General features: G+C 31.4%; 2 protein-coding genes across 2 annotated transcripts; one reads left to right on the forward strand and one right to left on the reverse strand.

Annotated features, from left to right (window-relative positions):
* Positions 1-8,302: 8,302 nt before the first annotated feature.
* LOC111675009 (protein dimmed) lies at positions 8,303-26,389 on the forward strand. Its single transcript, XM_023435702.2, has 4 exons — positions 8,303-8,356; positions 24,589-24,871; positions 24,968-25,213; positions 25,278-26,389. The coding sequence occupies exons 2-4, from the start codon at positions 24,623-24,625 to the stop codon at positions 25,899-25,901; spliced, it is 1,119 nt and encodes a 372-aa protein (XP_023291470.2). The 5' UTR covers positions 8,303-8,356; positions 24,589-24,622; the 3' UTR covers positions 25,902-26,389.
* On the reverse strand, positions 14,022-14,824 carry LOC124419965 (lectin subunit alpha). The gene is made up of 3 exons (XM_046951264.1): positions 14,665-14,824; positions 14,481-14,592; positions 14,022-14,413 (listed from the first exon to the last, which is right to left on the reverse strand). The coding sequence occupies exons 1-3, from the start codon at positions 14,794-14,796 to the stop codon at positions 14,151-14,153; spliced, it is 507 nt and encodes a 168-aa protein (XP_046807220.1). The 5' UTR covers positions 14,797-14,824; the 3' UTR covers positions 14,022-14,150.
* Positions 26,390-26,494: the final 105 nt, after the last annotated feature.

Below are 26,494 nucleotides of genomic sequence, written 5' to 3' on the forward strand. Positions count from 1 at the left end.
TTTTCGTTCTTCAATTGGAAAATTTTGTATGCAATACTTTACCTAGAAACATATAATGTAATGGAATAATCATCTATAAGTTTGAGTTTTTTTGTACTTTTTAAATATTTTATAGTTTTGAAACTAAAAACAGGGTTTCTCGTACTTTTTTTGTCATTCAAGAAATATGAATTTCAAAAGACTCGCAAATTTGCGAAACTGTTAATATCTACTACCATTTTGAACAATTTAATCATCACATGATCTTTATTAATAATAAGTAGTAATAGCCTTTCGTGAAAATCGCTATCATGTGTGATTTAAGCCAAATCACCATAAATCAGATAAGATTTTTTGAAGTTTTTGATCACATTCGAGTCATTTATGACACTTTTGTCCATATGCGCTCATTTTGTGACCATAAGTGATACCATAGCCGAACTAAAATAATTTTTTATTAGCAGTCGATACAGTCGTTATTGACTCGAATTACTAGAAGTATTAAAGTCTTTTTCGACTTGTATTTTTTAGTAATTTTGAGTTATTATTATTATGGATGATCTATACACATCGCAAGGTTAAACACCTGATCGCAAACCAGACACAGAGTATGTCGGAAACTTTGAAGTGCTGATCCCAGATAGAATGTCTTAGTCAAGCGGAACGTTAGAGCAAATACCACTTGGAATCCGTTGCTACACAGAAGCTTCCTGAAAGAAGTCCGAGTAGTAACGGAATGTGTAAATTCCGTTACTACTGCTAGAAGGCAATAAGGGCGATATCAGGTGATAAACTTAAATCTAAGAGAGTTTGGTATTTAAGCAAGCTTCAAGTGAATACTCTCGTTTAGATCATATGGGTAACAGGCCTCGCGGTAGTAGTCGGCAACAAAAGGGAAGGGAAATGAGCTAGAGGTAGTTAGCCTCTGGAGCACAAAATCATTCGACGCAACGAAAGCTTAATTAAAAATATGATTGAGTGAATCTTATAGGTCTTCTTGGATTAACCCTTCGTCATGCGCATGTACCTGCCGGATATTTTACTTAGGGGTTTGAGTCTCCAGGTACCCTTTACAAATATTGTTAGATATCTTAATATTGTTACTAAAATGGCATATTTTTCATATAAATGTACTGAAATACATAGTGTATCTCGCCAGATACATGCACTACGTACGTGGCTATCGGAACATGTGCATGACGGAGGGTTAATGAAACAGTGGGTAGAACCACAAAGATCCTATGGGAGCAAGACGTGAAATCTCCGCAAAATGAGCAATTCAGAGGTTAGTATGATGGTACGTATATTGATTGGACACACAGGATTACGTGCGCATTGGACATATGGATTCAGACGAATGTAGAGAGAAAAGTGAAACTATGGAGAACTTTCTTTGCCACTGTCTGGTATTCTTCGAAGTTAGATCCAAGTATCTTGGGAGTGACTAACACTGATTGGAAAATTTTTAGGAATTGCGTTCAGAAAACTGAGTTTCCGAACATTAAAATATAATAAATTCAGTGAACAATTTGTTTTTATTTCATTCCTATCAAAAAAAGAACTTCCAAAGAAGCGAAAAATAAGTAGAATTTACTCCATGAAGGTACTAAAAAGTCCTGATGAAATGATGATTTTAACATAGGCTTATCATAGGAGGGATGTCCTTTTTATTTGATTCCAAATTCACTACATCTGAAGTCATTCTCAGGAAGTAATTTTTATGTTCTTTTTTTGGAAGCTATTAAGAAGTTCATGAGGGTCATCAAAGCTAGTATAAAACTTTGTTTCGCAGCTTTTTGTCGAGATACGAGTATATTAAAAGTACTTTGAAGCCCTATTCGGCGGGTTTAGTTGCATGGGGGCTAGGTTAAATAGTTTAACGATCTTAACCATTTTCAATAGGCTTCGTCCCTGGTTCAATAGAAGATCATGTACCAAATTTAATTTAATTACAGTAGTTTTCCGATTTAACGACCGTTCAATTCTACGAACACCGCATTTAACGAACAAGCTAATTTTTCCTATTGACTACCTTAAATAACGAACAAAACTTGTTTTTTGTACTCTGTTTAACGAACTAATAAAAATATTATTATTTAAATAAAGATAAAATGACATTTATCAAAAATAACAAATAACCTAAGTTGTAGCAAGCGTTGCTTTTATACACAAAACTGTAACACATTCTGGGTTCTTATTAAATTTTAGTTCTATGTAGCTATGTCCGTCCGTCCTTCAGATAATGACTTTAAGGCTCAATACTCGCTTAACAATACGAGTACGCCGAGTACTAACCGATATCTCTAACAAATTTTATGGGAATCGGTCCAAAATGGACCTTACCCTCCATATCAGGCCCCCTTAAGAAAATTACTTCAACGCACATTACTCGCTTAAAAATACGAGTACAGCGATGAACTTCGAGAAATAACTTTAAAGCTCATGACAGAATTACAAATACAGCGATTAAATTTGACACAAATATGGTTTGAAGGTGAGTATATAAGATTCGGAATTTTGTGTTTTGTGCTATTTTTATAAAAAAGTATTAATTTTTATAAAATACATTTAAAAAATATTTTATGTACCTATTTTTAGTTATTTTCCTACCAAAAACCCACGTTTTACTTAGTACTGCGTATAACGAACTTTTCAATTTTACGAACAGGCCTGACAACATATGGGTTCGTTAAATCGGAAAACTACTGTATCTTCAAAATTGCGAGTTTGATTACAAGGATATAGGTAAATCGACTCAAAAAATGATTCGGAGCCGATTGGTATACTTTAGTGTGGGTATAGGACCAATATTATTGTACGTTATAAACATCAGCACAAACTCAATATAAGCCTCCCCCCCCTACTAAAATGGTGTTGGGTATAAAGATATACCAGCAATTCTAAACAGATTTGGATTTTTTTTCGCTTCTTTCGAAGTCAAAAAACATCACTTCCACAGAAGGTTAAAGAATTTACTAGTGCTACTTTTGAAGTAGTGCTAAATGTTATTCTTTTGTAAGTACTTTGTTTTATTTTTGCTAACCTAATACTATAAACGAACTAAGAATTATTTGAACTCATTTTTATAGAAACTCTTCTTAAATTGTCTTTTATAAACCCCTATTTTTATCAGTTTGGACCAAAGTCAGTTTTTTTATCATTTATTGGCATCATTTCGAATAATTTTTTCATCAAAAAGTCATTTAAAGGAATCAGAAAAGACTCAGTTTACTGATTAATCATACAACAATCTTCCATTAACGTATAAGAAAATCTTCAGAGCGTATGAGTGTTATTTAAAAAAAATTATCACACATTTACCATGTGTATGAAAGATTATGATTGAAATTGATTTTTTTTATAAAATCCTTTATATTTATGAAATAAATACATACATGTATACATACATAAAATTTGTATAGTAACACATTATCTATCATCATCACACGATTGTCATTTTATCAAATTGATAATAGAAATTATAGAGAAAATTAAAGATAAGAAATATTGTAATAAACAACGAATTAAAAGGCAGTAACAATAACAAACGCACTGTTGTTATCAGCAATAACAATAATAGTGATAACGATAATTTTATTCAGCAATGTCATGAATGATATGAAGTATCATTTTGAACGTCTGCAACTTATAAAATAAACTTATAAAGTTGTACATATGTATAATAAAATTAAAAGGGACTGTGCAGTACGGGGTGGTTATCACATTGGTATTTGTTAAATAATAGATATTAGGATATTTAATGTAAAACGAATTTGTCCTGAGAAGAAGTCAATTGACTCTTTTACAGACTACAGGAACTTTTCTTTAGATTAAGAACGAATGACTTACTCTTTGCATTAAATTTTGCAAAAGAGAAGTACTTTCACCAAAGTGATACATTAATTACAAAACTACTGGGACTTGTATGTGTAAAATATACTCTACATATGTGTATAATAAACATTTAAATACACACTTTATTTACGTCTACTTCATGTACTTACATAGTAGAATGATTATGTACTAATGCTATTTTTTATTTTGGTCTAATTTAGCCCTTTTCTTTATTAAGTGTATATTTTTTTTTCCCAAATATCAATAATTTTCCAAATACAAAAACAAACATACAACACGTGCCGCTTTCAAGAATAAGTACATACATACATATGTACGACGCTAAACTAATTGTAGAGTCACTCTTCTCCGTTCTCGTCGTAATATTCAAATATTGGTAAATCGAAAGAGGGAAAGATTTATAACATTTTGTCAGATTCTTTCTGAGTTTGTCAGCCTGCAAACCAGACATGCATAATGACGATAATGATGTTTATGATGCATAGATATGTATGTTTGTATGTTTTTTTTTTATAAAACAAATACAGTGACACAACCATACAAAATACATGTGTGTAAACAAAACAAAAACATATAAGTAATTTTTTTTTGCAATTCTCTATAAATATTCATGGGCTTGTAAAACATCAAGGATGTCTACATAATAATGTCGATACGTATTTATTTTACTTTAGCCCATTACAAAAAAAATGTGGTATATATGTATTAGCCATGCATTGAACATTTTACTAAAATCGTAGTAATTTAACCTATTCCCATATAAAGTCAAAAGTTAACCCTTTTATGCCAAATTTTATTATATCAGGGGATAAAACCTTATGGACTATAATACAAAAGTTTTGTTCAAGTGAAACTAAAGTTATGAAGTAGGATCAGGGAAATAGTACTAGATATAATCATATGTTTATAGGAGATTATGGTCTACCGGAAAAGCTATGCTTTTTAGACAATGGGTACACAAGATTCAAATTAAAGAATAAGTCTAACTTAGGATCCATTAAGAATATAATTCTCAATGTAAAAATATATAGGATATATACGCCAATGTAGAAACGTTGACGAGTTGAATCATTTTAGGCAACTGTGGAAGACTCTTCTCAAGTTCTTCAATATTAAGATGAATATTGCAGTTAACTTGGTAAAAAGTCAATCAAGACTCCTGGACACTATACTTTGACAGGTAGATAACGTATATCAACGAAACGTATATACTACCAGAATATATATACGATGATATAGGCAAATGATTTGAGGAGATCATGAGTCTATACATGAAAAGGTTAGATAGTTATTAAAGCTAATATGGTCAAGAAGGAAATTAAAAGTTTTGCAACATAAAATGGATTTTCTCGGAATCTTGGAAGCGAAATTAGTTTCAACTTATCTCTCGATGATGCTTACAGAATATTGTATAAACTCCACTGCATAACTAGTGTCATGCAACATCAAACCGATAAGGATTATGTCCTTGACACTTATATTTAAACCTGGTATAAATAGTAAGATAACATGGTTAACACAGATTTTCAGGCAAAAACATCGAATATGAGCAACATGATTTTGTAAAAGGTTGAATGATGTTATTCACTATATAAGTGATACAATTACGGTGTACATTGACATCAAATGTGCTTTCAGACTGTTACTCTTCTATATATAAATCAAGGTGCTATTTTGTCCAATTTACTTTTGGTAACCTGCCTGCTATGCAAATGATATCGTAATACTTCTGGATGGAAAAGATCGAAATTATTTGAAAGGCCCAAGCTTTTAAATTGACTTTATCCGGGACGGCTGAGCTAAGTTAAAGCAAGAGAAATTTAATCCTCCGGAGGCTGAAGTATGTTTTTTTTACAAACAAATGAAAATTCCTAAACATGTTGAAGTCTATTTTCTGGGCAAGAAGATACCAGTGGCCGACGGAGTTATTAATTAAAATAGATGATGAGTGAAATAAAGTAGAACCATATGCACGAAATAGAGCCTTAGTTCAACACATTGGCTTTATAAAAGTCATGATTAGACCAATTCTAAATTATTCTTCCGTAATCCAGTGAACTTTTTTGGAAAAAAGTGTAAAAGGCTGTTATAGGAAATGCCATCAATGTCTTCAGTACAGATGGGAACACACCAACATTAGATGTGTCCATTCGCAAACCAGAGACATTATTTTTCAGAAACTTTGTGAAACTGACATCAGATAACAAAGCATGATCATGCTGATTATTAGAGCAAAGAGGCGTACGAATCATTTGCTACACTAATGGCTCTTAACAGTTTTACCCGCATTCCCACGACAATTGGATCTCCGCTCCATAATTATCCGATTCCCAATCGACCAAAGATTGTCAATTTAGCAACAGCTGTATCAACCGGAAATTTTTTCTCCAGAGAAGAACATCCGGTTACAGCCAATCTGTTACAACAAAAACAATATTTGTTTTATCCAAGGAACTGAAAGTTTACACTGAAACCCCTAAAAACGAAATGTAGTTAGGTTAGGTTGAAGTAATACACCAAGTCCATCATTAGGCCTTTCCTAATCACAACATTAGCCTCTACACTGATGTCCATTATATAACGAAATACGAAAATTGGATTAGAGTTACAAAATGTAATTAGTTCGCTATCAGCTGAAAGAGTTAAATCTAAAATTGTATTTTACTGTAATCGAGCTTTTTAATTTTTTTAAAAAGATAAAATTTGTATCATATAAATGCCAGACTACATGGAAGTTAATCTAACGAATAAAAATTTAAACTTTATCTTTTGCAATTGAGTCCAAACTCAGTAATACTTAAATCACTAGGATATTTGCAAAATTAATTGTCTGGATATCAATATATAGGGAAAGATATATAGAATAAGAAAGAAGATATGTCAGATATTAAGGTGTTATTTTAATGCTGATAGAATAGGCTTTCTGACGACATACAAAATTTTACACATAAAATTGTCTTGACACCAGCAAACGATATCTCGATGGAGAAATACTTAGGCCAAATTCAGATTCAGAAGACATTGTTCTCTCGGTTAAAAACCTGTTGGCCTGTGTAATCTAAAAATTCCAACGTATTTATCTCAATAGCATGATATCTGTCAAAATTTCTGTTATAACAAAACTATTTTGGGAATATCAATCTAAAATTCCCCCTTATGAACTTCTAACTACGAATTGAATATTTGTATACAAAAGACAACTAACTTAATAGCACACATAGACTAATATACATTCACTTATACATTTATGTTAATATTTAAGGATACAAGGATGTAATGTTTTGTAATGCAACATCATTATGACAGTAACAGTGATTATGGTTGTGATTATAAGACATCATACGACTACGTATGTACATATGTATGTATGTACTTATATGTGTAGTAGTTTTTAATATAAATATAAACAAAAACGCAATTGCAGACTAAAACAGCGAAAAAATAAAAGAAAATAGAAAAGGAACAAACAAATTTAACAATGTGCAACTATCAATTGGGTTCATCATCATAATTTTTATAAACCACCCCCTTCTTTTGTGTGTGTACGTTTTTTTTTCTATTTTTATTATGGAACAACTTTGTCATTTGTTTTTCATTTCAAATTTTCATGTGGGTGCTTTTTCCAAGTGATAAGAAAATTTTACCATCACTCAAAGCACTTATCACACTCAAAGCACTGCACTCAATGATTAGAGCTGTTTTTAGTTCAACTCAAACAAAGTATTCAACACTTACACACATAAACTCCTTTAAACGGGTTCTGGCAAGTTTATCGCATGCGCCGTTTCCGTTTGAAGGTCTTCCTTCACACGCACAAATGTGGGTAGATAGACCAACCCATTTTAATTGTAGTTCTAGTGTGTCGTCTTGTGTTACGTTAACTTTGAACTGCGTGAGCCGAACAACAGTAGCAACAACAACAACAGTCTAACTAATATAGACGACTTGTTGCTGTCAAGACTAGAGTTTTCTTTTCGTTCTTTTTTCAAAAGTTCGTCAAATGTTGTTCGTGAATTTGTGCGGTGTGCGTGCGTTCGTCACTTGTTGCTTGTTGCCGGTCTACTAAAACTGAATTTGGTAAATTATTACGCTGGCATTCCTGTATCATTCCACAAGTGGCATCATACGTTTCCGGTTACGTTGGCATCCGCTTAGTTGAATTTATACGTTGGCGGAAGTTGGTTGATTGCTTAACGGTCGGTTTTCTTATTTTTGAATCCAAAGAATAGAATTTGTGTTAAAATTACACAAAATTGTTTTTTTATGAAAATAATTATTATTAACAAAAAGTTTAACAAATTAAGAGAAAAAAAAACAAAACAGCCAATAAAAAGTGTTATTTGTTTTTAAAATAAAATTTAATAACATAAAAGAATAAAGAATTTAGTGTCTAAATTAAAAAAAATTATTTTCAAATTTATTTAAATTAAAAATAAAAAAATAAAAGCAAAATGTTCAACTTTACTTTATTATAAAGAGAAATTGTTAATATTATTTAAGATAATTATTTAAATACAAAGAGGTAAGTTAAGTTATAAATATTAAATAATTTATCAGGTCAACAACATTTGTCCCAAATATTCGTTTCAAATTTAACCTAAATCAAGGGCTTTCAAATCAATATCATTAAAAGCTAATGTGCTACATTAAAGTTCAGTTAGTCTCCATATTAAACATTTGTTGACCCCGGTATTTTAACGACTAGTGCTATGTAGACACGGTTGTTACAGAAAATGTTCAATAATATTGTCAACTTAACAAATTTTTGCAATATTTTCGGTAATACTTCGGTAATAGTTTAGACAATTATTAGACATTTTCTGAACATTTTACTGACAACGTTGTAAGATCTGACAACCGTGTATCACGGCTTTAACCTCCATTTTCTCAATGTCTCGTTATTTTTTATTGAAACTGTATAGCTAATGTGCTACTTTCAAGTTCAGCTCTGCGCTTAAGAAAGTTTACATTAGTATCCGGATTAAACATTTGTTGACCTCGGTATTTTAACGACTAGTGCTATGTAGACACGGTTGTTACATCTTACAACGTTGGCAGTAAAATGTGCATAAAATGTTCAATAATATTGTCAACATACGAAATTTTTGCAATATTTTCGGTAATACTTTTTCTGACAACATTGTAAAAGAAAAATTGTATGTTCAGACAATTATTAGACATTTTCTGAACATTTTACTGACAACGTTGTAAGATCTGACAACCGTGTATCACGGCTTTAACCTCCATTTTCTCAATGTCTCGTTTTTTTTATTCAAACTATATATTGACAGTTTTTAGACAAAAATTATTTTAAACCGGTAGAACATCTATCAGTTAATCGTTAACAGGAGAATGAGATTGTGGACCTAAAACCAGAAATCAAAAAGAATTAAAAAATCTCCTAAATTATCAAATTCAAATTCCAAATACCACTGATCTGTGAGGCGTGTTAATCAAATTTTTTAACTGTTTTATAAAATGGATGTCAATGGATTGAACATGGAGATTTAAAAAAATAATAAATTATACATTATTTTTTGCTCCAAATCAAAAGATAATAAATATAAATAGTGCTAAACATGATGCCATTGAACTAAATTTTTTTGAGAATGCATTATAACTAAAAGTATAGGCCACTTTGGGTCACAAGTATACAGTTAAGAGGACTAATGAAAAAAATGAGAAAAATTGGTGGTAGATACTACTTTTTATACCCACCACCAAAAAAGATGGAGGGTATATTGTTTTTGTCATTCCGTTTCTAACCCATCGAAATATTTATCATAGACTCACAAAAGTCATGTCTGCCCGTTGAAAGCACGATAGGGTTCGAAAGAAAAGAGATAAAGAAAGATTATACACAAATATTTCCTATAGGTATGGTTTGTTTGGTATTGAAAATGAACAGTACCGGCCCACGTTATCGTAATTCCCCTATAAATCATAACTATAATTCTTTAAGAAATTCAGGTATACGGATGAAATTCGATATAGACAAGTTTTATACAAACCAAAATCTTTTTACAAAATATTATGCAGATCGGACCGCCCATATAAAACCCTCTTTAGAAATTGGCTTTAACTCATATTATTCACTTAAATCTACGAGCATAGCGATGAAACTCGACACAAACATGTGTTATCTCTCTACTAAATTTTGTGAGGAACGGTCCATAATGGCACCTACGTCCCATATAAGGCCATTTTCAAAGATTTAAATATGACCCAAAATCCCTTTAAAAAATTTATGAGGTCGGTTCATAATTGGCCCTAACCTTCCCATACAAGGATGCCTTACAAGTACATCGATGAAATTCTATACAAATATGTTTTATACGAATCGAAATCTCGTAAGTAAATTTTGTTAGTATCGATTCATAATTTCCCCTTCCTTCCATATAAGGTCCCTTTCAGGAAAAGATTTTAACGCTTACTGGCTTAAAAATATGAGATATAAAAAGCTTTTTAATCGTTTTCATTTATTGTAAACTCTGTAATTACTTAAGTAAAAAACTAACGAAGAAATCTTCTACCATAATACAGTATTTATCTAGGATATTAATGATTCTTGGGACCGATTTTTTTATTTCTTATAATAATTTACTCTTCTCATAAGGTTTTCGAGATATCTTGCTATAAAGTTGAAATTAACCGTGTTGTATATATAAAATGTTAAACATCTGTTATAAGTTCTTTAAAATGTGATAAAGATCTTGCAATTGAGAAAATGGGATCCAAAAAAGCTTTCAACATTACCCAAATGTTCATATGGATATAAAAGTAGTTCTTACAAATTAAAAAAAATTAAGCTCTAATAGCTTTTTTAAATATAAAAATGCGACCTTTTTCTCCAAAATTTTAAGATTTTATGATACCCTAACCATCCATGTAAACCTTGTGGTTTACATGGATGAAATTTCGCATACACGCTTTTTTTTAGACGAAGCCTATTGAAAATGGTTAAAATCGTTTTACTATTAGCCTAGCCTACATACAACCGAGCTCCACGAATGATCGGGCCTCATTTGCCACTAGCCACTATACAAACTCCCCTTCAGAAAATGACATGAAGATCAAAATTTACTTATAAACACTAATAACACTTTTAAATTCTACATAAATAGCTTGGAAGTAGACGTAAATTTTTGTCTACCAACATTTATAAGAATAGGCCCACATTTACCCCTACTCCCCTATGAGCCCTCTTGTTGAAAATCTCTTTTTTTGTCAACAATAAGTAAAATATTTCGGAATAAAATTAAAAAAAAAAAAACAAATTAAATGCACATTTTTAACATACTGTCTGGTGTAGGGTATCATATGGTCGGCCATGAACGACTATACATTCAAACGTTTTTGGAATATTTTCGTTCAACATTGACATATAAAATTAAGCATGTATAGTCCGGATTACATGACCAAATATAAAAGAGTACTTTTTTGTACATTATCGTTCTTTCAAAAGTACATTTTGAATTTTCTATTACTTTGAACATAAAAACAAATATAATATTCCTCATATCATTGACTTTTTGAATAGGTACTCATTCCATTATTTGTTAAAATTTTTTAAAAGTATACTTATCTATATAATTAATAGGCATAGCGATTTTTTGTGACCCCTTTTACTCTTTGACTCTTTTCTAAAAGAGTCTTTTTTGAGCCCCACTTCTGATCAGTTCTGACTTATTTTTTAATATTTTTTGAGTCATTTATAAGCCGACTTACCGGTCGTTTTAGAATTATTTTTGAATCATATTATAGTTATTTTTGAGTATTTTCTGAGTAGTTTTTATGTTTGTTACTGCCAAATGCAATACAACAGAAAACACTTTTTGATCTTCCGACTGCTCGAAATGTAACTACAAAATAAATTTATAAGCAATCAAATTTCGAACACTAGAAGACCTATTTGTGATTGCTGTACATTTTGTTATTGTTTTTTAGATAAATCAAATTTTTAACATTAATTGGAATTATTTAGACTTTGTTTAGTGATAAGTCACCCAACTATCTTCCGTAGAAGATCATTAAACATATAAAATAATTGTAATTAAATCATATATAATTTCAATTTCCTTGACAGAAAATCGACTTTAAAAATATCACACAAATTGAAATACTTCTGCATTTAATTTTATAAACTAAATGAGAAGTATATCAGCTTATTTTAGGCCACACAATTTTCTAATATATATATAATATATATATATATATAATATATATATATATATATATAATATATATATATATATATATATATATATAATATATATTATATATATATATATATTTATATTATATATATATTATATATATATATATATATATATATATATATATATAATATATATATATTATATATATATATATATATATATATATATATTATATATATATATATATTATATATATCTGTGCCAAATTGTATGGGAGCTAAGGCCAAATGTGAAAATTGTTAAAATAAAATTTCTTTATATAAAAACTAGATTTGTGAGGAAATTTTTTATCAATTACATTCCTTTGTAATGAACAATGTGCGTTTAATTGATTTCCGGGAGGTTAGCTTGTATGGGAGCAATGACCAATTACGTACTGATCGTGAAAAACTTTTACAATAACATTTTTGTATATGAAAGAAATATAATTATTCAAAATCTTGTAACTATATTGTTTGTTGGTGATGAGTAACACGCGTTTAAGATAATTTAAGGTGGAAGGCTTGTATATGAGCTATTACCAATTATGGACCGATCATGAAAATAGAAATTTTGTAATATTTCTGTATATAAAAGCAATGTTTGTGCTAAATATTCTGTGGATACGGTATAGAGTATTGAGCGCTTAAGGGATTTTTTGAAGAAAACCTTGTATAGATGATATGACCAAATATGGGCCGATCTAGAAAATTTCATATAAATTTCATTTATAAAGAACTAAAAGAAGTTTTTAACGATAAATTCATTTTTGTGGAATATGTACATTTGTATGGGAGGTATAGATATTTTTTGGAGCAATATTTTTTTATTGGACCAGCTCTCAAGGGATAACCCTACTTATGGGAAACATAGTGTTGGAACTAGGATGGTGATCCAGTAAATCAATATAGTTGGATATCCTCCTGTCACCGATAAGTATCCTTCCCCTCTCCTGTACGCGGTCTAGAAGCTTCGGCCCATATATGAGAGTTGTATTTCATTTTCGGTCGAATATAAGAAGTGTAAATAGTAATAAGATCAGACGGAGTGAAGAATGTCTTACACCGTTTCAAAAACCAAGACACTTGAATGCTTCTTTCGACAAAAAATGTGTTAAGTCTAGAGGACATCGCACTGAATTTTCTTGTCTAGAACTTCAAGTGTTTCCGATTCCTTATTATTACACCACCCATATATATAGATGGAACGATAGTATCTTCCAAGCGTTTATGTGTTAAAAAACAACTTGAGTCTTACGGGCGTTAAAATCGACTCTGTTAGCACGAGCCCATTCAGAAAGTCTCCCCAATTTTTAACAGTGATTAACATTGAGTCTTGCGGGCCTTAAAATCAACTCTGTTAATACGATCTTATTCATAGAATTAAACACTTTTCAACAGCGATCACATGTAGGATGATTTCCATAGAAATATTTTTTAAAAAATAGCATGAGAATTTGTAAAAAAGATAATTTTGACTCATTATTTTGTTATGAATTAAACAAAATATAAATAGAATTTTAGGTTTTCAATGATTTTTGAAAACCCAAATTAAATTTAGCTTGAATCGAAAAATGAAAGCCTTAAGTCTTACATTGATATTATGAAATAATTTCTGAGAATTTGAATATAATTTTTTAATAAAGCTTTTGCTCTCGACCTGTTTATTATCAGATTATAACGACGTCACATTTGTGACAGACTATATACGATACAGAATGTAATTGCAGAATGTACGATAGGGAAACCTGACCTTTCAAAAATTTCAAGTTTTAGAATACACCTGCGAACAGTTCGGAAATTAATAATACAAATAAACCAATTCATAAATGATTCTATATATATTTAAACTTTGACCCTAAATTCAAAAAAAAACCGAATTTTGTTTACAATATTGCCAATTTTGAAACAATCAGGTTTTTCAGAACGATTTTATTATACACACTAAATGCGCTTGATTTTGTTTAAACAGTAATTTAATTCTTTATTCAAGATAAACAAACAATCAATGTCATTGACCATATTTATTGTTCAAAAGAACTTTATTTTGTATATCTGTTCATTTAAACATTATTTAATTTAAATGAATTATTAAACTTTTAATAACTAATTATAAGCACTAACTCCCCCAGCATTTGTACAATAAAGTAGTTTCTTCACATATATAACCGTATTTCAAATGATACTGACCATCAGCCCAACGAAAGTCTTTTGATATGGACCAGGTATGCACACAGGGCTGTTCGCCGCCCAAATTATTTGGTTCACCCTCTTGCCAGTGGGCAAATTGAAAGGTTTTGCCATTTGAAGCCCAAACAAATTTACGCATGGAATTTTCAGCCGTAGAGGCAGAACCTCCAATCCATAAATCTAGACCACGGCCTATAAAACAAAAAACAAATATAGTTTCAAATCTAAAGAAAAGCAAACAGTTTTTATAACAATTTACCATAACGATTTTTCATTAATTTCACAAAATCATTATTTTTTTCTGCCGAATCTAAAGTTACCAATGATAAGTTGCGCTTGGCGCATTCATGCAAAGACTCCAGCCAGGTGTACTATATGCATATATATTTTTGAAAATAATTATTATTTATTTAACTTGAAAAATTAATAATAAACCGGTCTACCTCATATCTGTCTTCAATGAAATATTTTTTGCCTTCTTCCGTATTGGCCCATTCGGCTACACTTTTCACATGCGTTGACCAAGATATCAGTATTAGTACTATACAGAGAATGATATTTTGACAATGTTTCATGGTCAAGAACTCAACTTAAACTGATTGAAATGAGTGTAAAAAAGCTTTTTGTTTCATATTATTCATAAATGCTTAAGTTTAGCCAGAAGCGTAGATGAGTAATTTTTTTTTCAAGATTCATTTAAAAGAAGATTCTTTATCGTCTTAGCACAAGTTCCAGTACTCAATATGTGTAATACTGGTTTTTAGTATAAACATCAGTATTAACCCTTTCGCCATTGAGTATCCATATAAATACATTCAATGTTTTTCAACAAAAGTTCAATATTTAGAAATATTTGTCTTTACAACTAATCGAGTCAAAACTGAAAGAAGTTTTTGGTTTCTTTAGGATAAGCATCCATAATTAATAATGAAATATAAAATACCGGACAAACGAGGACCCGTAGGACCTTAATATTAATACCTCCATTAAAAACTTGTAGCGAAAGGGTTAAACAAAAACCTATAGGATTATTATAATCATATTATAAAAAAGTTGGGTGGTATATTAATTTTGTCATTCCCTTTGCAGCACATTATAGAACTGTAAGACACTATAGCTATATCCGACCATAATTTGCCTTGATGAAATGGAACTTGAATTATAAAATTGTTGACAAATACTCCTTTCGACATTTTCAAAAACAAGTAGCTTTTAAAAATGGTTAAAATCGTATTCCAAATTCACGAGCAATTAAAGCTACTGGGTCTATATAATCCTTATAGGAAGAATAGTCTATCGATCTAACCGAAAAAGACTTATGAATAAAATAATCGGCCGTATTTATGTCCCTAACCGTTCTTATTAATGTAAAAATATATTCTTAAAAGTTGAGCTTGTGACGTATTTTTTATGGGACAATATCTGGTACATTCTGGACAATTCCGTGACCTCTCACATATTATTGGCCCCTCTTGTAGGACACCGCCACGTTAAAGTGACAGTTCCCCTCTATAAAATAAGTCAAAACTGGAACTATTACTTTTACTTTGACTTTAGAACTAGCGTGTAATATGATTAGTGTCAGTTCCCTTCTTCGCAGGATATATATATATATATAGGCGGACTTCGTAAACGTACCTATACAAAGTTTAAACACAATTTCACTGCGGTATCTTGAACACATGTAAAGTTTCAAAACATTACAATGATGCTTTGTTTAAATTGATGTCATTTCGCTGCTTTTCTAATAATTATCGATATCGTTTTGAAACAGTAGACATTATCAATGTTTTGTTCTGCGGAAAATAATATTGTAGCAATTTTTTATGCGGAATACTATCAATTAAGAACTAGGGTTCTATAGTTGAAACGAATTTTTTCATTTAGTTTAAAGTCGACTTTTCGACTTTTTGCATTTTATGAAAAGTCGATTTTTCGACTTTTTTCATTAAATTAAAAGTCGACTTTTAGACTATAAGTATTATATAAATAGTCGACTTTTCGACTTTTTCCATCTTTTCTCGACTCTTTCCGATTTTTCGACTTTTTTCGACTTTTACCGACTTTTCGACTTTTACCGACTTTTCGATTTTTTTCGACTTATCGACCTTTTTCGACTTATCGACTTACAGACTTTTCGACTTTTATTAACAAAGTCGACTTTTCGACTTTTCGAGTTATTGACTTTTTTGGAACAAAATAGTCGACTTCGACTTTTCGACAAAAAGTCGATTGTTCGATTATTCGAAAGTCGATTTATAGAACCCTATTAAGAACCGATTTTTACAAAAATCATATCTTAAACATACAAATTTATAAGCTCTAAAATACATTGAGAGTAATCTGAGTACATGAGACTAGTTAATAGATTGAACCGATTTTTACCAGCTCCATTGCCCATGTGATTATAGCTCGAGTCCAAAATTCTATTTAGTTATCTTCAAAATTGTGATAAATATAAAGTTTTAGATGTGTGGATTTAGAAATAGATTTTGAGCAGTTATACATTAGTCTAGATCTATAGCTTATATTTTTGCATAACAAACCTTAACACAAACACATAATACACTTCTCAGTATAGTACAGGACAAAAAAATTTTACACTTGCAAAAACAAATATGAAAAACATAATTTTCTCCTTGGATCTTCTCAATATCGACCGCATTCAAGAGCTTTTTGCAGGACTTAACTGGCTTTTTAACGTCATTAAGTTGTCTATTAAATTTTTTAAACCATAAGTTTTTCATTAAATTTTGGGTCCAGCGGAAGAGTAATTCAGAAGATTCTACATTTAAGCGGTTGAATTTAACAAATTTAGTCACACTCAAAATGGCGTCTTTGTCGACTGACTCATTGACCAACAAAATAAGATACGGATTAAGTGCTATAGTTGTCGGGAGCTTTGTCGTTTTCTTTGCATTTCGCATCGCAGAATGCACGTTGGTTGATGTGGAGGTCGATTACACCGAATACGAATGCACCTATGCATCTTCCTCTGTAACTCTAAACAGTTATTTTTCAGGACAATTATTACATCTCCTGAAGGTCATTAGGTGTCATTTAGCTTTACAAGTTTAAAGTCATAAGTTGAAAAATCTCAAAGACCTCTTCGGGATAAAGGTTTGTAAGATACACGACCACAATCATCGACCCCGTCTTGTGCAGCAACAAAAAGATTATCGTGCTGGTTTGGAATGCTTCATCCCAGGAAACTGACACTTTGTTGCTACGTCCTTTTTATTATATAGACACCTCGAAATTAAAACTATCTATATCAAAAAAGAGAGTTTTTGATCATCGATATGACTTATCATGACATGCTCATATGTTACTGCAACACACCCGTATTTCACTAAAATATTTAATATTTTGAGTGTTCCAAAAATTTTCCTCAGGTCCGTCGTGTCTAGAGAATAAATCGGCACACATCTGGACATAGTTTACCTTCAGAAAATCCCTTCAATATTATAAATGTAGCATTAATATTTGACTAAATATGTTTTGGGTACCCCGGTAGCCTAGATGGTAGTCAGTCAGGTGTTTGTGGATTCAGAGTCTGTGGTTTCCTACACTACAACGAACGTATTGACATCGTTACCCTGCTTGGTAAATAAGATTAGAATATAATTTGTATTGTAATGGACAAATTAATGAACAAATATGTTTTAACTGTTTTATTAAAAATCTTAAATGTTTGACCACAAATTTCTTTAAGTGTATTTAAGCACTACCAATAGAGGATTCATCGTTCTTACTTAGCTTCTCTAAACCTGGAGATGTTATTTTTGACCATTGAATGGCTATTCTTTATTCATATTTCGTCACGCACATTTGTGTGTTTTAAAAATAAAGAGGTCAATAAACTTGTTGCAGTCAAAAGATGCAACAACTGATTAAATCCACATTTTGTTGGCATTTAACTTGTTGCTGCAAAAAGAAAACAACTTTAAAGCATTCGTACATACCGATGAATTAAGGATGTCGTTCCTGTTTCTCTCAAACCAAGTCCACACTTTTATTAAATGTCACACATTGAAAATGTATTTTAATAATGTCCAGTAGTTTTACAAGGACTTTTATGTATGTTTTTAAAACAGGTTTTATTTTTAATTGTCAATTAAAAATCCGTAAGAAGTCTAGGGAGAAGTCATTTCAATTAATGTTTTCTGGTACTGAAAGTTGTATATTACTGAGTAAATTGTTCATTTTTAAATAAATGGATGAGTAATGATTATGACAAGTTCGCTAATTTTGAACCAGGAGCAAAACTTTAAATGGTTCCGAGCATACACCCCGAACAGCCGGATATTTATGTATGTTGTTTATAAAAGTGCGTGGGTTTATGTGTATGTGTGCATTATTCAAGTTGTAAACAATAGCACTACGACCACAAACTATTACTTAACAACAACACATTAGCAACAATAACAATTTCCTTTTTTTTATTTTGTATTTCTTTTATTATTTAAGTTTTGCTCTTTTCATCGCAATATTTTTTTTTTCTTTTTCATCATGTTTTAACAATAAAATGATCTGCAGGGGTTTTATTCAATCTAAGAAGCACTTACATCGACGTATCGTTACGTAAAATAAAAACTGTCGGAATACTATTGTACGATTCTTTACCGAAGTCTTTGTTGGCAATCTAAACCTCTAGCTCTGTATTGACAGAATAGAACACTACCAACTAACCTAGCGTAGACATCCCATAGTCAGTAATTGGTTCAAAATAAATAATTTTTGGAATTTAAAGAAGAATTAGAAGGAACAGAAGTGAGAATATAAAGTACTCCTAGTAAGTTTTGTAGTCAAACATGATAAGTTTTGTCAAATTAAGTTTGAAGTTGACAACCAGGATTGGGTATATAATATTATAAAATATAATTCAATACATGTCAATACAGAAGTCCAACAGATGTCATTATATGAAATTCGTATGCAAAACAAAACCATGCGTTTTAAGCTTTCTATACGTCAGTCAAAAATGTAGAATCAATGTATTTGTATTATAAAACTTAGACCTGGTTCACACTAGGAAACTTTTATTGGGAAACTTTTGATTTTTGTGTGTCAGCGAAAGAGAACAAAATATCAACCATCTCTTTCTCTCACACACGAAATCAAAAGTTTCTCAACAAAAGTTTTTTAGTATGAACCAGGTCTTACAAGTATAAAAGCGTAGAATGCGTTCACGCGTAGAAAGAATAAAGTATATCTACTTTCTAGTTTTATTAGCGTTACAAGCGGCGCACGAACATGTCAGCTGATTTTGACATTTTATATTCTTTATTAAATGTGTGTTTATTCATGTTAATAAAAAAAAATGCGTTTAATGATGTAAAAATAAATAAAAGCTGAAGGAAAACGAGAAGTTTTTTTAAAACTAAAACAAAAAATTGACGCGTCAAAAGTGTCGCATGTAACTAGAAGCGTAGAATACGAAATAGGTATGAAAAGCACATAATGCTTTGACGCAAAAACGCATAGTGTGCACTTCTGGCTAAACTAGATTCAGACGCACTGTGAGCGAATCCTTTTATAAGGTGGAAATACACAATAGGCGCTGTACGCCGCAATGCATTTTAGACTTCTGTAGGAAGAAGTCGGAATAGTGTATTTTGATTTATTAATTTACACACTGTAGTTTGTAACATATCTGCGCGAAAAATTCATCAACTATCAACTTTTGACGCGTCGACAACTGCGACATGAATATGATGTGATCGAATAAGACTTCGAACTCGAAACGAACTCAGTTTATTTAGGGTCTGTGAGAACTCACATGACTATTTGTCTTATGCGAATTTTAAAGTTCGATAGAGGAACGCCCTTAAATTGGTTTCAGGGTGATTACCGACTTCTTGATATTCTGAAAATCTTTGTGCTAAAGTTTATATCATTTTAGATGGTCATGTTCCTTCTCCTATTAAATATGTAAACTGCTGTTAAGAGCCTTTTACCTATTAGCATACGACATCGAGTTGTAGTTAAATTATGACTCTCACAATACTTTTTTTTAACAAAATATTTTCCTTTATATTTTCTTTGGCGTTTAACCGTTTCTAAGGATTTCTTTACTTTTAAATACACTTGAGTTTTTTTTTTTTGATGCATTGAATGAATCGTGATTGTGTGAAGAAGCTGGAAATGAATAACCAAGAAATAAGGTTATAAGGTTACAATCGTTACAAAACTCATTGTGAACTCATGAACAACATTCAGCCATAGTCTATTAAACAAGTGGCACCGAAAGAGTTGTCCGTCGTCAGGCATTCGTTCAACATTAAATGTTTTGCCACTGGTCGGGGATCATTTTAATAGAAATATTTATAATGTTCGGGTTATGAGCAGCAATTCAATAGTTGAAAATGCACTGGAACTGTTACTACATATTGTTTTATAATGATGTTGGACAATAGGCAGAATATTAAAAGAGTTAATTTATGTTCCATAAAAACGAAATTTTGACAATAGATTTAAAACGTTTGACATTCGTATAAAAGCCGTGATACACGGTTGTCAGATCTTACAACGTTGTCAGTAAAATGTTCAGAAAATGTCTACTAATCGTCTGAACTTTGAATTTTTCTTTTGCAACGTTGTCAGAAAAAGCATTACCGAAAATATTGCAAGACAAAATTTGTAAGTTGACAGTATAATTAGAAATTTTCTGCGTATTTTACTGCCAACGTTGTAAGATGTAACATAGCATAAGACCCAACTATCAAATGAAATGATTGAAGTAAAAATGAAAAATATACTTCTAAAGAATTTTAACAATTATACTTTTTCAAATTTCTTTAAAACATTTAACTATTTTAAATGTCTGCTGCAGAACTTTTACCACTTACCAAAAACAATTTCAAATCTACACGGGTATAGTAGTTACAACTGTTTAAATAACATTTTTATTAACAAAATATTTTCTTATAATAACGATTGTTTAAAGAAAATTAAATAAGAAAACAACATGTCCATAACATTTAAAGATCAAACACATTAGTATGACTCCTTTTGGAAAATGTAATAGTTTTTCCTACCACATAGACTCATTTTATCATCATTAAAGTCATCATCATGTGTTGCCATCTGAATGGCGCCAAATGCATCATCATATATATCACACCTACAGACATATACATATGAACATATCCCTGCAGTTGTGGTGTATACTGTGCCTTTTCTATGCCCTTCCCGGTTAAAACAGTTTACAAAGAATCTTCCCAAACTACCAGGGTTACGAAGAGTTGCTAATGGGCAGATCTCCGCTTTTCCACTTAAAATTAAATTTTGAAGAGCACAGCTTAAGAAGCAAATAAGTCCCTACGTTTGTTCTTGCCAAGACTGGCCCTAAAGTTCTGTTCGATACCTATTGTCAAAAGAGATCCTCTACTATTACCAAAGTTCCAAAATTTTCTACCCCGTTCCCGGTTAAAAAGTTTCCGAAGAGTCTTCCTAAGTTTTCGGATCTCTCCTGTTATCAAGGGCTTCTTCTAGGCAGATCTTTGCCCTTTCAATAGACATATTTCCAATTTTGAAGATAACAACTTTTGTTCTTGGCAAGACTAACCTTAAAGTTCTGATCAATAACTCTTACAAAGAGTTTATTTTTCTTGTGACATACCATTTCTCCACGACCTGCATTTTGGCTTCCAAGAATTTTCAATATGCGCTCAATAGCCATTTTGCTGTCTCATGATTTTATGTGGGCTATAAGACTACCGGAAAATCCGCCTTGTTGATCTGTCATATTTTGTTACAGTACCAGGGAGAAGGGATACTTTCAACCAAGTTCTTCAGAGTTCGAGCACGCTGAACACGCTCACAATAGGTTCTTTACATGACCAACTATTTGACTGTTGACCTTCTACCTTCCTGTGCTGGTCTATTAGAACTTTGCATGTCGAATTACTGACAACATATATCATTGCATATATCGGCACAGTGTCTTCTCTTGGCAACTTTGGCGTAAGATTGCAGCTCTTTTTCACAATCTTAGTTCTTCGTTCTCGCTCTTCGGAACTATTAAGACGCCCATATCATCTTCGGCATAGTTACAATAATCCGCATAGTTTGGTTTTAAGATTCCTTTGGGAGACGTATGGTTTGCCTTCGACTGTACATTAGAAGTAGAGCTTTGTTTTCGGTCTTCAGGATCTTTATATATTGGAAAGGAATCCACTTAATAATTTGGAGTGATTTCCGAAAGATTTTTCTTTGTTCCTTGTTCTTTAGATAGTAGTTTTTTTGTTGTTGGTAGCTTGGCTAGATCTTTAAAAATTTTCTTTCGTTCCCACGACAATTAGATCTTTACTCCAGAACGATCAGATTCATGATCGTTGGCTTTACTTAATCCTTTTTGGGATTAGGTATTATTATCTGAAGAGTCGAAACTCACACTAAAGTATATATAAAGGATGAGACAGCTTAGTGTTGGTTTTTACCAAAGTTGTAAAACCCACCAAAACTGTTGGGTTTTACAATTATTACTCATGTAAATGTAAGAATATATTTATTCCTATGTGTGTCTATTACAAAATGTTACTGAAAGAAAAGAACAAAGGCAAAAAAGGTTTCACAATACAAAAATCTACTTGTTGGCTCAAGCTGTTAAATACATAAGAAATGCATCTTAACTGACTATATTCCTATCCAAGCACCTGTGGCTTTTAAACGTATTTAGGAAAGGAAGTTATTACATGACACATATGTACTTAAAAAAATGCCATACTATATTAGATTAAGATAATCGCGCGAAATTTTGGCGTTGTCTTGCTACTGATATGAGTTTCAAGCGGTTAACAGAAGAAGCGTCGTCTGCCTCTATACAGGACATATAATATCTATAAGTCTCAATATTTGTTTATTTGCCGCCATGTCCTTAAGGTCACCAACGTTATTAAATATATGTCATAAGCTAACAGAAATTTGGTTAAATTATTTTAATATAGATCTTCTCCAGACTTTTTCTTGCTACGTTGTTCATAGTCAAGAACATGAGAGTGAAGATTGAATCATTTTAGGATACACTTCTGCAAAAAGTTTGTTTCACAAACGATTAGGGCAATTTATTGGTCAAAAGACTATAAAAGAGGGTTTTCTTGATAAATGACATATGTTGCATAAAAGTAAGCAGATATTGGGAATAATTCCATTATTTTAATAAACATTGTAGTATCGACTGAGCAGTTAAATACACAACACGTTGAGGCAGTGATCTAGTAATAGAGTAGAATAACCTACTATCACTAATGAGTATCTTTGTCATCTCCTGTAAGCGGTCGTGTAGCTCCAAAATACACTTCAAATCTAAGGCCCATATAAGAGAGCTCTATTTAATTTTCAGTCGCATATATATTAGCGATATATGAATATGTCTAAGATTTTAAATGCTTCTTTCGTCACTTGAAAAATGTTTATATTTCAACGGACATCGCATTGTATTTTCATTCCCAGAACATCAAAAGTATCCGATTTCTTAATATTACTACCACCCATAAATTAAGATGGAACAACATTATCTACCATGACGCTTGCGGGCGTTAAAATGAACTCTGTTAACATGTAATTGAGCGATTTATTCATTCATTTTGAATGAATAAGAATGTCCGATATTGCTGTCTTCATTAAAAGAGTAACTAGTTTTGGAAGTTTAACATAGAAGATCTTTTATAAAAATATAAACAGCATTTCTCTGAAAGGAAGGCCAGCAGTTCACTCGTAGAGTGAAAGACATACTGGTGATCGTTATGTAATTGTTGGTCTATAAATATTTGACAAGATGAAAGATAGCCATGCTTTTTAGAACTTTGAAAAGTGTAGAACTGAACGTAAATATTCCGGGTTTTAATACTCTTCGCTTTTAAGATTTGGCGTCATTTTAAACGTATTAGGTTTAGGTTATCAAAATTAGTTGAACAGAGTCGTAATTCAGGTCTGAGTTGGGGAACAACTCTCGCGTCATCGCGATTATTTCTGAAACGCGTTCAGGCTTGTGTTTGTTGCCTGGCTATCGACAGTTTTGCGTCTCGCTCGCACTGGTGTAGAGTATTACTTCACATAACTGTTCAAAGTTATATGTTGTCTACATTAACCTCGTGCTTTCGTTTCACCTCAAGTGAGGTTATGTTTTATTGGCTTAGACCATAGAATACACAAAATTTTGGAACTTTAGATTGAAATTATTGAAATTGTTGGTGGCGTTTTATCCTTTTAGATCAGCCAAGTAAATCTCCCATCCCTAGATTTTTTTCAGGGGGCACTGAGTAATCTCAAAATTGACAAAAAAAATTAGTTGAAAAGGGATTTAAACATTAGTTAGTTAAACATTATTAAAACTTTCGAATTAATTAACATATCTATTTCAGAACAACCCGCCTATAAAAGAAAATAAGACATAAAATGAATCATGAATTAATGTGTAAATTAAATATGCACGATAGTCAAGTGATCGAATTAATGGGTACTCATGATTTCACTCAACTTCAACAACAACAACAGACCCAACAGCAACAACAACAAATGCTCAATTACGCCATGACAGAAACACAAAATCTACCAACCGCCCAACAGCATGCAACAGAAAATAATAATCAGGATAACAATAGAACATCAAGACCAATAAGAAGAACTAGTCGTAGGACACCTCAGGTATAAAATTAATCAACTGTTTTAGATTTAGTTAGTTGTAATAAGATGTTTATGTATTTATTATTTATATTGCGCTTATTTTCTTTATCTGTATAGTTAAGCAATAATTATGATATGGAAATGACAGATTCTAGTTCGCAAAGCGATGACACTAGTGGTGGAGGAGGTAGTAGTAACGGTGGCAGTGGGGCCCGTCCATCAAGTCGTGGTCGCAACTCATCGGGGACCAGTCAAAGTCGTCGACGAAAAGGTGCTCTCAATGCCAAAGAGCGCAATTTAAGACGTTTGGAATCCAATGAAAGGGAACGCATGCGAATGCATAGTTTAAATGATGCATTTCAGGTGAGTACATAAAAAGTCTTAAGAGAAAAGGGGATTTGATATATAATTATCTGTTAATCTTTAGTCTCTGCGCGAAGTGATACCTCATGTGGAAATGGAACGTAGACTATCAAAAATCGAAACACTAACTCTGGCCAAAAACTATATTATTAATTTGACTCACATAATACTAGCGAAACGCAATGAAGAATCCGCCCTTGAATTTAATGGCGTTCTAATGAATGGCAGCAATGATTCCACAGCTCCTAATAATATAGTGGGCGAAGGTGAAACTAATACAGTGTTGGGACTTAGTGCCGGTGTAGGCGGCGGAGGCGTTGTGGCAAATGGTAACGTTTTAGTTGGTTTACCAGCATGCTATGATGATGCTCTAACAGCAAATGGTGGCAATTCATATAATTGTACCCTTTTGGCCGAACATCAGCAAAATCCCCAAACACAATCGCTGACAACAGCAACCACTACCATACAAATACAACAAAATCAGCCAATTAATCATATGCATCATCAGTCGTCACATCATGTCATGATATCGAATCATAGTCAAATACTAATTCCACAGCAACAATCGAATCCACAACAGCAGCAGCAGCAACCACTGCAACAGACAGCAATTATAATGAATGGCTACGGCGACTCAACTGGTGATAATAACAATTTCGATGAACCATTTCGGGAATTTTTATAAATATGCCAACTAACCAAGGGATTTTGAGGATTTTTTTTTTCTGTTTTGTTTGGTTTTCGTAGTTAAACGAAGAAAGAGTAACAAAAGCAAACGAATGAAGAAAGTATATCAACGAATATTGTTTTCAAAATTTTAAGTTGATTTTGTTTTTAATAAGAAAAAAAAGAGATAAAAATTAATTAATAGGAACCAGGGTGGATAAAAAACAAAAACAAACAAACTAGTTAATAATTCTATATAATTATTTAATTAATAATAATTATTATTATTTATCCATGTAATATTTACTTTAATTATTAGTAACTTCTAAACACAAACCAAAACATCTAGTAAAAGTAGTGAAATTATGTGTAAAATTTATGCAATTCTATTTTAAGTTTGTTTTATTAAATTTAATGTTTTTTGGCGTTAACAAAATTATTAAGAAAAAAAAACCAAAATTGAAACCAAAACAAATTTGCAATTAAAAAAAGAAAATGTTAAATACTTGTAGCTGTACTAAAATTATTATTACTATAAATTTGTTATAGTAATAATATAAATAATAAAGGTAAATTATAAATAATTACTTAAACAAAAGAAGATATTTCAAA

Source organism: Lucilia cuprina, chromosome 2 (genome assembly GCF_022045245.1).
Source record: "Lucilia cuprina isolate Lc7/37 chromosome 2, ASM2204524v1, whole genome shotgun sequence".
In the NCBI taxonomy this organism is placed as follows: domain Eukaryota; kingdom Metazoa; phylum Arthropoda; class Insecta; order Diptera; family Calliphoridae; genus Lucilia; species Lucilia cuprina.

Excerpts from the sequence above, each read along its gene's own strand:
- LOC124419965 (XM_046951264.1), bottom strand. The coding sequence starts at position 14,796 with ATGAAACATTGTCAAAATATCATTCTCTGTATAGTACTAATACTGATA. Across the intron at positions 14,593-14,664 it reads TCATTGAAGACAGATATGAG|TACACCTGGCTGGAGTCTTT; the intron begins GTAGACCGGTTT and ends ATATGCATATAG. Across the intron at positions 14,414-14,480 it reads ATTAATGAAAAATCGTTATG|GCCGTGGTCTAGATTTATGG; the intron begins GTAAATTGTTAT and ends TTTGTTTTATAG.
- LOC111675009 (XM_023435702.2), top strand. The coding sequence starts at position 24,623 with ATGAATCATGAATTAATGTGTAAATTAAATATGCACGATAGTCAAGTG. Across the intron at positions 24,872-24,967 it reads CTAGTCGTAGGACACCTCAG|TTAAGCAATAATTATGATAT; the intron begins GTATAAAATTAA and ends TTATCTGTATAG. Across the intron at positions 25,214-25,277 it reads GTTTAAATGATGCATTTCAG|TCTCTGCGCGAAGTGATACC; the intron begins GTGAGTACATAA and ends GTTAATCTTTAG.